The 17,618-nt window shown below is 38.0% G+C and overlaps 2 protein-coding genes across 3 annotated transcripts; one reads left to right on the top strand and one right to left on the bottom strand.

Moving 5' to 3' along the window:
• Positions 1-9,254: 9,254 nt before the first annotated feature.
• Positions 9,255-12,298, top strand: LOC147854473 (uncharacterized). Of its 2 annotated transcripts, none has more exons than XM_087331187.1 (6): positions 9,255-9,483; positions 9,817-10,051; positions 10,143-11,127; positions 11,226-11,308; positions 11,386-11,496; positions 11,606-12,298. In XM_087331187.1, exons 1-6 carry the CDS (start codon positions 9,292-9,294, stop codon positions 11,704-11,706), a joined length of 1,707 nt encoding a protein of 568 aa, XP_087187313.1. In that variant the 5' UTR covers positions 9,255-9,291; the 3' UTR covers positions 11,707-12,298. The 2 variants fall into 2 exon arrangements, with proteins under 2 accessions (XP_087187313.1, XP_087187314.1); XM_087331188.1 differs by having other exon boundaries at positions 9,256-9,483; positions 10,152-11,127.
• A 144-nt stretch (positions 12,299-12,442) lies between these two features.
• Positions 12,443-14,542, bottom strand: LOC147854472 (homer protein). The gene is made up of 3 exons (XM_087331190.1): positions 13,988-14,542; positions 13,099-13,468; positions 12,443-12,845 (listed from the first exon to the last, which is right to left on the bottom strand). The coding sequence occupies exons 1-3, from the start codon at positions 14,519-14,521 to the stop codon at positions 12,664-12,666; spliced, it is 1,086 nt and encodes a 361-aa protein (XP_087187316.1). The 5' UTR covers positions 14,522-14,542; the 3' UTR covers positions 12,443-12,663.
• Between the last annotated feature and the right edge of the window lie 3,076 nt (positions 14,543-17,618).

The following is a 17,618-nucleotide window of genomic DNA, read 5'->3' as shown; positions in this document are numbered from 1 at the left end:
AAGCAAAGCAATCCCTTTCTTCCAATCTATGACCAAATTGGGTCACCACATCCTACTTGCTCAAACCAACACAAAACCAATTGCAATGATGGAAACAACAACAAAATACATAAATTACCACATTTCAATAGTTATTAATATATAGAACATTGCCGATTGGAGTGTGGCAACGTGAGATCCTTTACTCTCCTAATTGTGCAACGTGCCCCAATGAAATAGAATCAATCTAACAAGCATTGTGGGACTACCTAGAGACTCATCAAATATGGGGGGGGGGGGGGGGGACTATTGCAATTATGCAAGCCTCAAGAGATCTTTTGTGCGACAAATACGAACATTGAGAGGAGGGAATGACGTTGGTGATAAAGGCACAATAGAACACGTTTTCCACCATCATTAATGCCAAAGATCACGTAATTCTGGAACTGGTTAGCCTAATAACACTAAGGACTCTCTAGAAACAACGTTGTAGGTGGGTCTTCTCAAATCAAATTGTGCACCAGTTGACGTTTTGCAAGAGATATGGAGTGAAGTTGTAGCCATGCTAAACAACCAATATGATGGCATCATGGGTGGATCTGGTGGAGCTGAAAGACAACGATTAACCTTCATCTATCAATGGTTTTCCTCTCCCTTTCTTGAATCAGTGGGCCTCCATATAAGATGGAACTATTGAGTCCCTTTTGGGGTTTATATATAACATTCACAATTGTAATATTTTATAACTAATTGAGGGAGATTTTTTTTTTTGGAAAAAAAGGAGAAACAATAATTATTGATTATTATAGCAACAATTGCAAATAGTTTTTTTCCCTTTGTTTTCTTCTCAACCTCTTCTTCCTTTCACTTGTAAATAAAAAACGAGCACACTTCTTCCCCTATCAATAATTTACAATGCCTTATGTATTTATTTTTAACTCAAATTACTCATGGTGATGTTACACTCATTGTCTCTTGTTACAAACTCTTTTCATAAAGGGCATAACTTTGGCACCGCATTGTCGTTGTGGATAGTGATAAAGTGTAATGACTAACCAAGTGTGTGTTGCATGAAATTTCTATAGTAGAATGTACAAATACCCATACAAGGTTCTATACTTATTGTGTAATGTCTATTTCCTCGTAGAGGGACACTCCTCATGCTCGTCTTTTCTATTGCTAGTGACCTTGTTTCTCTAATTTTAATCACCAATGGCATCATTACAACAATCCTTCTCACTTGCTACACATCATTCTCACAATGTCTACAATTTTAATATCGTTTACCACTATGGATAAAGAATGAAGAGGCTAAATGCATGTTGCAACGTTTTATCTAGAGCATAATTTTAGTTAATCAAAGTTTTTAAACAACCCACTTAGATTATTTGTAAATGATTATTTACTTCCTAAAGAAGAGTGAAATTTGAACTGAAGCTCGTGTATGAGCAATTGAGAAGACAACTACTTTGTCAATAATAACACCAATCTTCGCATAGTGTCTTTTACGGAAATCAAATGAATGATTATAAAATAGTGAATGTGTGAAATAAGTTGGTCATATAAACCATATTAGTTAAGATAATGGTAATTGAATGCTAAAATGATTGGTGCTAGTAGCAAACAACTTGTAAGATATTGGATAGAGACTAAGATAGTGTGGCAAATCTCTAGCTTCATACACGTGTGCCTCTTATTTCTTATTCTTAAATTTTTTTTTGAAGATTCACCTTGGTATTAATGGAAAGATGCCCAAAGGCTACAATGAATTCATACAGTAGATTATAGCCCTCTATCATGGACACACCAACCGCGGACTCGGACGAAGCATGGATGATGGGGCTAAGAGCATGGAACTTAAGAAGCTGGGAACGACACAAGAGCATGAAGATAGAGATAAAAATCAAAGAGACAAGATAGGACGAAATGAGAATACTAGATTGACGTGTCAATGACTGGACTAGGTGTTGAATCCCTTGAAAGGGACCAAGGAGGTTACAAGTATTTATACAAGTTATGAGATTGAATATCTCTTGAATATACCCGTGTAGAATATATCGTACAATATTTCTAGAATATTCTAATTCTAAAATGTACTATTATTTTCCAATAGGGCTGTAACCGAAGTCAGAGGAATGAAAGGGCGGAGAGTCGGAGTCAAGATGAAGTGTGAACTGAATTAAATAGGAACCGAATAGCATTATAGATCAAAAGTAATTAGTAAATGTTTTAATGAAATAGATTAAGAATGGATTTTACGAGGTGCCGGATATGGAAATATGTACCAATCTGGATAAATGCCTTTTTGTATCAGAACCGGATGCCCATATAAGAGGTCCGAATTGTATGGATTAAGGGCGAGTAATATAAGTCTTTGTTGTTTTATCTTGTGTATTTGCCTTTTGCACCTTTATGTTTTAATCTTACGCGTGTCCATTCATATCTAGATTGTATACAAACCGGTGAGGACCGCACATGGTCACTCACACCTGCCTGTGTTCAAGTCTCCGGTGAGGACCGCACATGGTCGCTCACGCTCGCCGGTGTTCCAGTCTCCGGTGAGGACCGCACATGGTCGCTCACGTCCGTCGGTGTTCCCATTCCCGATGAGGACCGAACATGGTCGCTCACGTCCGTTGGTGTTCGTGTCTCCGGTGAGGACTACACATGGTTGCTCACGCCCGTCATTGCTCCAATTCTTGCTCACCCCAACACCACGCTTTCGAAAAGGCAGTCGTAAAGGGGAGGATAATGTCACGACACAATGACATAAAATACATAGTTCATGAGGATTAAACCTAGAACCTTACTCAAGAAGATATCATGCTCAACCATTTCAATATGAGCATTTACTTATATAGAATGTACTTGATCTAGAAATACTCTTTAGTCACATACATCTAGAAAGTTCTAGAACTAGAAGGTTTGGGTTCTACAATATTCTCCAAAATATTCTAATGCATGTTCTTCAGCTCACAATATAAATACTTGTAACCTCGTTGGTCCCTTTCAAGGGATTCAAAACTAAACATTGACACATCAATCTAGTATTCTCATTTCATGCCATATTGTCTCCTTGCTCTTCATATTTGTCTTCGTGCTCTCCAGTTAATCGTAGCTTCCTATGTTGATAGTCTTATCGCTCACAACTTCTAGAGTTCCTAGCCTCATCACTTCCGGTACCACTTATTGGTCGTAGCTTGGTCATCCATGCTCCGTTGTAGTTCATGGTTGGTGTGTCCGTGACACCCTCATACCCACATCAACCAACATGTTGAGTATCAAAAGCCCTCATGTAGGGTTGTTCCAAGATGGGGAGCGGAAAAAACCATCTTGGTGGAGCATATCTCCACTTTATTCTCTCTCCAAAAGAGGTGAAGACCTCTACCTCTTCCTTCTTAATATTGCTTAATGTTAATTATTATTATCACACCAACATTTACATGTTTGGGGGGGGGGGGGGGTGAAATCAACCTTCACAAGTTTGTTGGGAAGGGTAGAGTCAACCTTCCAAGATTGAAGAATGCATGCTATGATTGAAATACAATTCATTATATGCTATTATATCATTATGTGCATGCATATCATCTATGTCAAAGTTAAAAATAAAGGCCTGAAAACAAACTAAAATGTTGCCTACTTTGGGTTGCTCGAACCTTTTGTGGGAGGGTGCAGCTTACCTTCACAAGTTCGCATGGAAAGGTGGAGTCGACCTTCGTGGATAGGGGGAGGGGGAATTGTATATACACAAGGAGAGCCAACCTTTATTGCTCAAACCTTCGTGGGAGGGTCGGAGTGGACCTTCTAAATTTCAAGAATGCAAATAAAATGGGGAGTGAATAATTACTTGTCTAAGTTGTGGCATTTGAAAGGCTGCTTAAAACGTGCATTTACATTTGTCCCTATATTGATCCATGTTGACCTAGGCAAGCCCCTATTCTATAAGGTGATGCATCTAATTTTGCACTCGAAAGTGTCACATCACAAACCAAATACAATAGGCATATTCACTCACTTTCCATTCATGGAAATTTGAAGTTATGGAAATTAATTATGAATACAACAACGAGCTTTTGGCTATCATGAACTCTTATAAGTATTGGCACCAATTCTTTGGGCAAGGACCTAACATATTTCCAAAATGTTTGAGTCTTGCGTCGAGGACAAACTTGTTGGGCACAATTTCTTACACATTTCAATTTTATGACCATGGTATTGCCAAGGAAGCAAACAAGGAAGGGCGTACGCTTTATCTTGACATTCATATTTGGCATTGTGTCAAGAAGAGTTAACGTTTGACCATCAAAAGCATGTCCTATTAGGTCCTAATTGCATATGGTTGATGGTAACTACTGTTGATGTAAGAGCATCAACAAATTCAATTATTTTTTACTCAAGTTGTAATGATCTTATTGTAGATTATTTCATACGATACAACTTTAATCATTTTATGTATGATTGTGTTTCTTGTTCAAGGTGGAAGTGTTCTTATAAATACTATAATCAATTTAGTTGGCTTGAATTTTCTTTCTCACAAAAGTTTACTATATGTTTATGATGGTCTTTCTCAACTCCAAATCACACAACACTCATATGACTTGTCAATGGCTGGACATTTTTGAGACTATAAAGACTTTGGATTTAGTTTCTTAAAGATATTTGTGGTCGTAACTTTGTATCTTTGTTGAGGACTACATTCGTTGTTGTGATGCATGTTGTTAGTCAATAACTCCTCGACATTAACCATATGATTTACTGCAACCCATCCTAGTTTCAGATAGTCCATGGAAAACAACCACTTTATAATTCATTATTGATCCCCCACCTTCTAATCATCCTCGTTGGACAATGCTTGAACATTCAAATATCTACAAAACTAATTCCATTATTGAAAATCATCTACTTCAAATCCAAGAGGTTCAGATTGCTCTCTCTCTCTCTCTCTCAATTAAGATATTGCTCAAGGCACACATACGAAGTTCACTAATCATCGTTACTTTTAAGGACCTAAGTTTTTAAGTATGGTATTGTGTATAACTCTTAAAAATTAACATAAAGAACACTCAATCATGCAACCAGTTGGATTATCAATGCCTTGGTCCATATGTTATCATTGACCAATTTGATAAAGTTGTGTTTCATCTTGATCTCCTCCCCTATACGTGTCTTCATACAATCTTCCTTACACCACCATCCTTATGCTTCAAGCTCCATTCCATATCATGTTATTTCTCCTCCACCTCTAATTGAGTTGTTAATGGTCAAGAATACGAAGTGAAAACCATTTTGGACTCAAATGTTGTGTGCAACAAAGTATATTATACTTGGTAGACTTGTTAGATTATACACCTAGAGGTCAAACTTGAGAACCTATTGAAAATCTCACTAGTGCCGCATTATATTATACACCTAGTGATCAAACTTGAGAGCATATTGAAAATCAAACTCGACGTTGTAGTTGAATTTCATCATATGTGTCTCCATATCCTAGCTTAGATTGCCGTCTTTAGCCTTATGTTGTGGTTTCCTATATTTGTTAAAAGTGTGGATGATGAATCAAGTAATATGAGCCCTCAGTCCTAGACATATATCCGGATGTGCGGTTCACCTTGCGAATTGATGACATTCTTGTGAGGTTGGTAGTGGTTGAAGGCTAAGTACTAGGCATATTTGCACTTTCCCTGCTTGCTTGCAGATATCCTAGTAAACCAAGTCTTAGTTCGGGCATTATGATTCATGGAACTCATCATCGAAGGAAAGGGATAGTGTAATAAGCAATCGATACAAAAAGAACTTAGATATAATATCATGATCATCATGCCATAGAAAGATTCAAACATTTATTTGCCCTTATTACATATATCTAAGCTTTAACCAACATGTTGTCATAATGTATACAGAATTGTAATGTTTGTTGTTGAATTTAATCATCAAGATCCTTAGGGAAGGGAATAATGCATTGGGAAGGGAATAATACCACAAGCATCTATACAAAATACATTTAAATATAAGTCATACCATGATGTCATAGATGCATTTGAACCTCTAACCTTCATTACATATATGATTATATCTAAGCTTTAATCAAAAGATTATCATCTTAGATATAGACTCAGATAGTATTACAACTTATCATAGATAATCTAGCCTATGCTATAATATTATGAGATAACACCACCTCATACAACATAACATGTGATCACCAAATGGCATGCTTATATGAATGCCAACTTCCAAGTGGCGTTTATGCATGGATGCATGGGTCCAACAATGCATATAAGAAGATACCTTAGTAATTGATGAATCATTTCGATTCAACATTATTCTTTGGCATATTCTTATAATCTTGTTTTTGTTAATATAATTACATTATCCTCTCATTTCTCTTTTATTTCCTCATTTTCTTCTTTCATTCTATCTTGTAATTGGATACAACCTTGACAATAGAGTTATGAGAGAATGCACATGTGCTTGTTAACGAACTCCTTAGTGCCATAAAGCCTAAACTAGATTGAATTGGAAAAATGATTAAGAGAGAAGAAAGAAGAAAGAAGAAGAAAATGATTTTATATTATGAACAAGAGGGACAATATTTACAAGGAAATGCCGAAGACTAATATTCATCTAGAATGGTTCATCAATGACTAGATGACCTTATTTTATAACATGTTTGGACACATGTATGCTCCTCATCATGGATGCCATGTGGTGATCATGCCTTACCTAGTGCAAGGTGACAATATATTGTAATATTATGTGTATTGTACTAAACTATATATGAAAATAATATAATATTGTGTGGTTAAGGTTAGGAGTGTCCTTCAACAAAGTTATGGGTTTTAAATCTTTATGATAATTATAATATTTTGCATATATGGTCGTGACAAGTAAGTTATTTTTAACAAATGGATCAATCGAGGAAAATACTACTTATTTGAGCCAAGGAGAAGCAAGGATGACATGAGTGTGTAGCAAAAGAAGTGACTTCTAGAGGGGAGGGGGGAGATAGAGGTAGAGAGAGCCTAGATGGATATAGCTTAGTTGGTAAGTATTACGTGCATAATCATAACTGATCACGAGATAGGTTTTTCATAGTTGACAGTCCCTAATTTGTGAAAGGAATGAGGGTATGAATTGTAATATTCAATTCTATGACGTGGGATAACTACTTCACGTAAAGTAAAGTGTGAACACACTACGACATAGGGTGTCTACATATATAAAAAGACTAACGACCTTCTTATTGGGGAGGCTTGACTTATGTTGGGACTATAATAGTGTGGGTTATGGCTCTTGTTAACTAAGCATGTGCCGTCATCGCATCAACCTTTGATGGTATGAGACATCGAGGAGGTTTAGATTCGTCTCATGTAGTTGGTAGGGGGTGGTTGAGTGCTTTGGTACCTCTCTTTCCTTTCTTTGGTCTATAATTCCTTATGTTTTTCTCAATTAATTAGTTAGATTCTAATAGTAATGTTGCCCAACGGAGATCTTGAGGTCGTGGGTTCAACCCCTACATTCCATAGTGACACATGGTAAATTAAGAAAATATGTATAGAGATGAGGTAATTAGGTTTCAAACCCAAGTTGTAATGCTAGTAGTGTAACAACTTACTACTAGGGTAAGATAATTAGGACAAGTAGAGAGAGAGAGAGAGAGAGAGAGAGAGAGAGAGAGAGAGAGAGGTCACCCATTGGGCGATGTTATGATTGATTGGACTCTAGGCTTTGTATTATTTGTGATAACATTGCAACACATGCAAAACACAGGCGACTACATCTCCTAGGTTTCGAGCTATTCCGTGTATGCGCAGGAACACCATCCAAACAAAGGAGGCAGAGAAGAGATGAGAAGAACCCTCCCTAATGGAACCCCATCTGAACAGAGGAGAAGCACCCTGTTGCCCAACGGAGATCTCGAGGTTGTGGGTTCAACCCCTACATTCCATAGCGACACATGGTAAATTAAGAAAATATGTATAGAGATGAGGTAATTAGGTTTCAAACCCAAGTTGTAATGCTAGTAGTGTAACAACTTACTACTAGGGTAAGATAATTAGGACAAGTAGAGAGAGAGAGAGAGAGGTCACCCATTGGGCGATGTTATGATTGATTGGACTGTAGGCTTTGTATTATTTGTGATAACATTGCAACACATGCAAAACACGGGCGACTACGTCTCCTAGGTTTTGAGCTATTCCGTGTATGCGCAGGAACACCATCCAAACAAAGGAGGCAGAGAAGAGATGAGAAGAACCCTCCTTAATGGAACCCCATCTGAACAGAGAAGCACCCTGTTGCCCAACGGAGATCTCGAGGTCGTGGGTTCAACCCCTACATTCCATAGTGACATATGGTAAATTAAGAAAATATGTATAGAGATGAGGTAATTAGGTTTCAAACCCAAGTTGTAATGCTAGTAGTGTAACAACTTACTACTAGGGTAAGATAATTAGGACAAGTAGAGAGAGAGAGAGAGGTCACCCATTGGGCGATGTTCTGATTGATTGGACTGTAGGCTTTGCATTATTTGTGATAACATTGCAACACATGCAAAACACGGGCGACTACGTCTCGTAGGTTTCGAGCTATTCCGTGTATGCGCAGGAACACCATCCAAACAAAGGAGGCAGAGAAGAGATGAGAAGAACCCCCCCCCTAATGGAACCCCACCTGAACAGAGGAGGCAGAGAAGAACCCTCCAAACCAAGTTGTGTCCAGGTTTGGAATGGAGTGGAGACTAGTTTTGTGAATTCATGGAATAAGGGCCCCATTATCGCTTAATTTAGTTTGTTAGCTTAATTCATGGAGACTAGTTTTGTGAATTCATGGAATATGGGGGCCATTATCGCTTAATTAGTTTGTTAGCTCTCGCGCCCTTACTTTTAATTAACTTTCTTTATCGAACTTTCTCTTCTGTCTTTTTGTTTTTGTTTTCTTCCCGCCTTCTGTTTCGCTCGTTTTTTCTTTTCTTTCGTAAACCTTCTCTCTATCTCTGCTTCCCGCCATCGCCGATTTCTCGAGCTTCCATTACTTCTCTCCTTCGCTTCACAATTTCCATCCCCCGTTTTCATCAGAAGTAGCAGCCCCCCCTCATCCCTTCTCCATTCTTCACTGATCTCGTCTGTTTCTTCTCGATCCTCTTCTTGCTTCTTGTGATCCCCTGCCCCTTCTCGCTTCCTCTCCGCTTCGTCTATTTCTGATTCTTCTTGCCTTCCACGGCATCGACATTGATGCTGACACAGCATTGAGCGCTTCGATCCTCTGTAAATCGGTATTTTTTTTGCGTTTCATCCACCAGAATTGTTCAAGATGGCAACAGAGCAAGCTCTCCCTCCAATGGCGGCGCCTTCTCCTTCCCCATTCGTGCAGCAGGGTTCTTGCAGGGTCACAGACACACAGGTCGCTTTCATGGTGGAATGTTACCTCAGAGATAGCAATTTCATTAAGACGCTTGACCAGTTTCGATCTGAAGCTGAAACCGTTCTGCAGTCTCTCAAGTCGGTATGTTATTCTAATCTTGCGCATCGGTTTTTCTCGGCAATTTCTTCATTAATTATTTTTCAGTTTTTTCTTTGTGTCTTTCATTTTCAATTTGCCATATGTTTTTCTGCTTTCTTCCTTTCTTTGAATTCGCCATGGTGGACCTTCTTCTATTTTCTTTTTTTCGTTGAATTCGCCAATTCGCTCCTTTGTTTTCTTCGGCACTTATGCTTCTATCTTTTATTTCGTTCTTTCTTTCTTTGATTGGTTCCTCCAATTCGCCATATTTCATTATCATCATCGTCATCTGCCTTCTTTCTTCCTTTTTTCTAATTCTGTCACAAAATAATGCAGGTTCCGAAAGGTGCTCGAAGTTTAAGTGCAGTTTTGAATGAATATGTCGTCCTCAAGGAGCAACAGATAGCTTTGAATCAAGAGAAAGCTCGTGCAGATGTTCTTTTCAAGGGATTGCAAGAGGTCTTATGTGCATATCACTCAGGAAACCAGACTGTTCATAATCGAGCTCTTCCTCTTCCTCCTATCTCACCGGAAGCCATTCCACATTCTTCTGCTAAATCAGAACAGACCGGTATGTTAAAATATCTAATATTTAAATCAAGTTATTACAGAAAAGTTGTTTTCATCTGCATCATAATATCACAATTTCCTCTAACAATTAGAGTATGCAGCTAACACGGCTTCTGCACCTGTTGGACCTGCGAGTAAAGATCAAAGATCATCATCCACTCTCTGTAAACGGGCCAGGAGTAATGAGACCAGTATTGCTAGCATAGAAGTTCCTAACTATTACGAGATGAGGAATGGTGATGGTTATGTTACTGTAGATACAGCCAAGAAACCACGTCGTTCTAATTCTGCAACGAAAGCCTCATCTCATAATCCATCTTTCACGCAAGTGGTGCCATTTTCTAAGAACAATCCAAACTTGAGATCTGATCTCCCTGTGAGAGCGACAGTAATTCAGCCCGCGACACCTCCAACAAAAACTGAGCACATGCATATTCATCGGCAATCTCCAATGATGCCGACAACACCTTCAAATTTAAAAGATGCTTCTGAATCGCCTCCTCCAGATCCTGCACACTCACAAAATCAGTTCTTTGTCACGTCCTGCAATAATGACAAAGTTCATTCATTAAACTTGAAAAGTCAAACTTCTGTAGGGCCTGATTCAAAGCCTACTTCAAACAGGAAAGTCAATAAGGGGGGATATAACAGGAAATGTAGGCTGCTTGATTTCTCTTCCAGTCCTAACTCCAATAGAAGTGCTGTAGATAAATCAGGAATGCCAAATCTCCATCAGAGCAATTCTATTGCTCTTAAACACCCTATCCAGACAGACTCTCCAGCTACTTACGGAGAAACGTCTTCTTCATCATTATCACCACCGCAAATGTCTTCAGAATCATGCTCACAGTCCTGTGATGTCCAAACACAAATGGATGTGGACGCCTCCACCACAGTACATGATATAACACCATCCTCTACTTCGGATCTATTTTCTTGTGATGGTCTCTCTTTGGATGATCTTTTCGATGTCGAGCTTGATACAGATCTTCTCTCACAACTAGAGGATTTGCAAGCCATCAGAGATATGAGGGGTCTCATTGATGTATCTGAATCTTCAACCCAGCTAATAGTCGGGTAAATACGATTCTTTTTCTATCACTTTCTATGTCAAATATCTTCTCCGTCATAAATATTAATTTGAGGTCAACCCCCTAATTCTCATTGCTTTGCAGTGACGAGAATTCTATGAAGTTATGTTCTGCTAAACTGCACCCTTCTCAGGGATCAGTTCTAACAGAGAAAAGCAACCTTTTAGGTAAGAACGAAACACTCCTATCAAAGCACATATTTATGAATTTCATTTATAACATTGGGCAGGATTATTGTGTACAGGAACTTGTAAGGTTCAGCTTGAAGGTATTGGAGTGCAGGAAACGGGAATTAGAAGTTACTCCACTTCATCGCAAAACCATTCCAAGACCTCCCACAAACATGGATCCTCTGGTAAGAATATATACCATTGATGCATGAAGTGTCTTATGACATCTTAATTTAGTTTTATCTCTCTATATCTGGTTCCTGAGGTCCACTATGGATTTCTTTTTTTATGCAGCTTCTCAGTTAAGAGATAAAGAGAACATGCCATTGCTAGCACCGTTATCTAGTATTCAGGCATCAAAGAATACCTCAACAGAGGTGCGAATGAGTGCTTAACATGCTTAATTGATCAGAAAGTCACAGAGAAACTACTTGGAAGATCTTTAATCTGATTTGATTGGAAGGAGTCTCCTGGGTAATCTGCCTGCTATTCTCACACAATTGTGTTAGTTCACCTCTGAATGGTTTCCTGATTAAATGATTTCTACCATCATTTTTCATGTGGACTAACTGGGATGTTAAATCTCTGGACTGCATGGAATACAAACTGTTTAATTACTGTCAGAATTCAGTAAATTCTTGGGCTTTTTGCTATAAAACTGTGCAGAGTCCAAATGTTCCATTTATAGTAGTGGTATATTCCAATCAGAATAGACCTAACCACATGATTACTCAATCTCTGAATTTGGTGAAGCGTTGGGGGATTTTGGACTACATTAGAAAAGCTTGTGTAGTATCTGCATTTTGCTTAAACGCAAAGGTTGCGATTCTTAATGAGTTATTTTGAGCCAAGAAGGTTACTCCATTCCAGTAGACAAATTTTCATATATCATTTGAATGCGTTAAAGTACTATGCTGATTAAATTCAGAATGTTGTATATTTACATCATGTTGTGGAGAAGTTGGTATGGTTAACAATCTTTTACAATTGATCTCTGCATCTTCTACCAATCAGGGATTTGGTGAATGCTTTATTGCTTCAACTCCATGGTCTTTCTACATTAGCCAGTTTCAGTTTTGTGCACTTAAGAATTTGTCATCATATTTGTTATTATGAGCATGCATGTAATAATTATCATACTAATCAAGAGTCGGATTGATTATACTATCCCCTGTGATCATATACATTGCCCGAATTCATACAACATATAAAGTATCTATCTCCTCGAATGATCTATGTAAGCAGAGAAGCTGGTAGGATACTCAAATGTAATTTGTTATGCCACAGTGTGGAGTATTTATACATATGAAGCATCTTAGAATACATTGTTAAGTGAGAGCTATGCAGCCATATCATTGTTCCCTTAGAGGGAAAGGTCTAAGAAGCCCTTCCTTAAAACAGTACTCTAAAGCTACTGCTGCAAAACCAAAAATAGAGATACTCTCAGCTGTTAACAATCCACCCTTCAAGAAATTTAACTTTTCGATATCAGGCAGGCCTAAGAGGACTCCTGACGCATCGATTTGCCCAAGACCTGTTGCCACACAAACAAATCAAGAAGTTATTCAACAAAATTGAAGCACTATTCGACTGAAATAAGATCCATAAATATATAACTGAAGATTAATAGCCTGGTGGAGTTCCCTTTGAATTATGATACATCCACAGTTCCACAATCTTGCAAACTAGAAAGGAAGTTTTTTTTCAATTCTTTCCAATCCCCCGTGCCCCAAGTTGCAATACAAGAAAAGGGGCAAAAACAGCAGATTCAGGTTGCATAATAATACCTCTCACGAGAGAAAAAGCTGCGACGCATCCTGCTTTGAGTTGTGTGTTGCTCAAATCTCTCCTTACCGCATACCGATAAGTAAGACCAAAAAGAGCACTACTAGCAAACACAACACCTGCACTGACACCGAGCTGAAAACCTTCTAAGGATGCCGCGGCAAAGAAAGGCAGCCCGGCTATGGTACCTATTACTGCAGAAACAGATGCCACTTTCACCGATTCGATCCTTTCTGCATCTTCATCCATTCCATCTTGCTTTTCCCAAGTTAACCCCCAGATGCTATCACCTGCACGTGCTTTAATGAGTGCTATCTCGGCATCCCGCATCGCAATTTCAGCAGCAAAAACATCCCTCTGACAATTCTCCACCTTCGTCGAACACATACATACAGACATACATACATATACACACATCAATATTGACTATGAGCACATCCCTCTTGCATTCCCCTAGCTCCATACATATGTATATACATTCCTCAACCATCGAACACATCCCTCTAGCATTCATCTACATTTATTAAACATCTGCATATATCGCTCTGCCTTCTTATACATACATAATCATCCACCATCATAACAATATACACACACATTCATCCACCTTCATATACATTTAAATGTATTAAGTACTCCCAAACACATCCATCTAGCATTCAGAATATACATATACATATGCAAAAAACCCACCACATTCATATACACATGCATTAATATACTTACGCTGTGCACAAATCCTTGCATGTATAGGGTTTATTGTATGTGTATACCTATGAAAGTGGACGAATGTATGTATTTGAATATGTTTGCATGTTCAGGCACAGGCTCATGCACATACAAACACTGAGAGATTAAATGGTACAAATATAAAAGGATCTGGATTCATACCATTGTATCTGCAGCCTCATTGCTCTCCTTCATTTCGGCAAGCCTCCTTAGCTCCTCCAGTGCATCGAGCTCTTTCTTCGCTTTAGCCACACGTTCCACAGCAGCATTAAGGTCTTGCATAAGAGATTGAGACTCCATATCCTCTAGCATTCTCGATACCTCTGCTTCGAGGTCCAATCCATCTCCAAGGCTAATAATTTCTCTCTCTTTCTCTTTGTCACTCTCACGATCACTTCCAGAATCGTTCTTTCCTTCGTCTCTGCTGCTGCCGCCATCGCTAGTAGTAGAGGCACTACATCGCAGCCATACACGACTCAACGAGGGTTTACATTCCGATTTAAGCGGAGACCATGAAGGAGATGGTGATCTGTTAGCCCAGGGGCTAGGAGGAGAGCATCGTGAGAGTGGAGAAGAAGACACCGAGAGCATCTCTCTCTCTCTCTCTGTCTCTCTCTCTAGAGTTCTCTTTCTCTGTGTCTCTGTTTCTGTACCTCTGCACTCTGTAGAGAGTTTGGTTCCATTGATCTGCTGCATCAAGAGATAAGAAGAGTTAAATTTATTTTTCTTTGTGTGTGTGTTTTTTTCACTCCCTTGTGAAATGTAAAAAAACATATGGTAATTTACCGTGAAAAATCTGCCCGGACATTTGCCGCGTTAAGTCTAAGTCTATCGGGAGATCTGCCGCATTGTTTCTTCAGGAAATGCAGCCGAAGAAGAGTATGCTTGGATCCGAATACTACCTCTAATTTATCCGAAAGCATGTAGGCATGCCTGCTTGTTTATCGAAGGTTGGCCTTCTCTATGCATATCTGCATTTGGCCAATCCCTTCCTGCTCATTTATAAATTATGATTGGGGTCTTAATTTCGTTGAGAGCTCATCGAGAGCTTCTTTCACTTTTTCACATAATCCATTTGATTGAAGAAGCTGCGAAGCTGCTCTTCGTTCGTTTCTCGGTCGTTTGGTTGCCAACGATTTCGTTGTAAAGTAAAGTTAACTGAGGTTGATTCTTGCTCCTTTCATTCTTGGGAAAGTTTGCTATATAAAGAGTTAAGAGTTCATTCATCATTTCATTATTATAAATACTTCGACTCTCCTTGCTTTTGTTGTGGGAATGTCATGAGTTGTTTCCGTCTTGTTATGGTTTTAACCCTAACTTGTGCTTTTGCAACATAAACCATTATAGCTGAAAGCTACACCATAATGTTTGTACATTTTATAAATCTACCATGATGTATAAACATAATGGTCGTACATTATGATATAACATGGAATTGATTGTTTCTATGTTGTTTCCATTCTACCTCAAACTTTGCCTTGATCAATATCATTCCAATAACCATATCATATAAGCTCGATAAGTGATTAGCCCAAAATGTTTCATTTTACAATTAAGTGCAAATAGCCATGTGTTAACATAATAGGTTTTTCATTAGAGGCAATGTCTTCTAGAGACTACCGGCTAAAGTTGCTCTTCGGGGTCAAATTGATTGGTTAAAAGGGCTAAAGTAAAATGTTATTCTCGGCAATATCATTCCTATGGGAATGGCCAATCAAGAGATTGTTATTGTACCACATCTTTGGGTATGCTAGAGTCAACTTGTGAGGAACGTGATAAAACATTTGGTTTCAAATGGTATGATAGATTCAAATTACATTTGCGTGTAATCGAAAAGGTTATGGACGTTCATTGGACTTACCAAGGTTTGATATCACATTATGTGATCTCATAGTGCTTGCAACTTGCTCGTCTTTACATATTCCTTAAACATTTCCAATATCCCACATCATTTTCCAATAATGTCCATACATCCTTCCATTTTTTATTGAGAGCCACCATACTAGTCCAATAACGAGATCAAGGTTAAATAGTAAATGTGCATATGCCTCCAATCAAACAAACAGTTCTTTAGCATTTCCGGCAAGCATAAGGTATCGTCTCTGCAATGTAAGAGGATGAGATCAACACCAAGTAGGTGAACATCGTAAGGTGGTGCCAAGTTGTGATATTGGTTCAAGTTAGGTTGATTGGAGGTCCCTAGCATTGTAACGTTTTGGGGTTTGGACACTATATATCGTATATCTATGTAGCACTTGTTAATCTTATAAATGGTTGATACAAGCCTTGGATATGTGATATGCCAAGAAGTTTATACTTGAGTGTCAACCATCTCCTAATTCTAATATTATATTGCCTACTTGTATAATATAGGATGAAATTATACATAGTGTCCACCTTTCCTACTTATTGTAAGACTAATTTACATTTTTGTATAACTAAATCTATATTCGTTGAAGTCAACAAAGGTGTTTTGACGTGCATTGGCTTCTTGAAGCTACCATTGACATATTCTGTATTCCCTCCAACTTCATCCATGTAGTTTTAGTTGCAATATATTGTAATGAAGGGGCTAGTTAGTCCCCTTTATATAGCTCGACATCTAAGCACCACATGTTCTCGCGTTTCATCGGTCCTTATGGGCTTGTGCTAGTTCCTAGGATAATCAAATTCTTGACTACCACACTTAACCTATTAAAATTAGCTATAGAATTGGCACATAAGATTATGTCTATAACAAAAACTCTCTTTCTTAAAACTATATTTGTTCATCTAAACTTCCATGATATGTTATTTTTTTATGCTCATCTCTTGTCTTTCGCTTGGGGATGGTTCATGTAGTTAAGCACCCTTAAACCATAAAATTATTAATCTAAATAGTATTGTTTATCATTAGTATTTTGATTTGTAATAGTTCAGTTACATTATGGTTTTGACTGGTAACATCTACTCCTAAAAATAAAAGTGTATAGCCAAGGGTTGTAAGGGTACTTAAACGATAAAAATTGTGTTCCCTTCACATCAATAACATAAACTTGCTTCCCATCTCACAAAGCACATTAGTATGGCGAGTTCACTAAATGTGGCAAGGAATATCGTGCGGTTGATATAGGAATATCATGTGGTCAATATAGGAATATCTATTGGTCTAAAAAACATGTTGTTCATGAGAGATGGTAGGACGTATTTTATGTTGCAATAATATGTGTTGGAGGTGGTAGAAGTATTATATATTGTCATATAACATCCATTTGTCTCAAAAAGCAACATACGGTACCAAATCTTTCAAATGTACTATAAAAGACCAAAACTTTTGAAGGTAGACACATCATCAAATGTTGTTGAGTGGGTCTTGAACTCGTAAAGTCATCTAATCATATTTTAAAGCTAGCAATTTGATATTTGTTTGCTTGTAAATATATGATGATATGCTCAATGGATGGAATTATAGAACCGTTGGATGTCGCGAGGGGTGAATGCTATGTAAATATACATCTTTTGATAACATTTTTTGTGAGAGCGCATTGGTATGACTTATCTTTCTTTAGTTAGATCGAATGTTTTTATAAATATATGATGATATGCTCAATGGATGGAATTATAGAACCGTTGGATGTCACAAGGGATGAATGCTATGTAAATATACATCTTCCGATAGAACACTTAAACATTTTTTGTGAGAGCGCATTGGTATGACTTCTCTTTCTTTAGTTAGATCAAATATTTTTGACGGCAAAGAGAGACACCCATCATAATACGTCGCCAAGAGGGACACAAACTCAAGCACATATAT

The sequence above is a fragment of the Azolla caroliniana genome, unplaced genomic scaffold (genome assembly GCF_043228905.1).
Source record: "Azolla caroliniana isolate FFs.n. ecotype wild unplaced genomic scaffold, voAzoCaro1.0.p SCAF_15, whole genome shotgun sequence".
Taxonomy (NCBI): domain Eukaryota; kingdom Viridiplantae; phylum Streptophyta; class Polypodiopsida; order Salviniales; family Salviniaceae; genus Azolla; species Azolla caroliniana.
The sequence above is the reverse complement of the archived record's forward strand: the minus strand, read 5'-3'. Positions and strand labels throughout refer to the sequence as shown.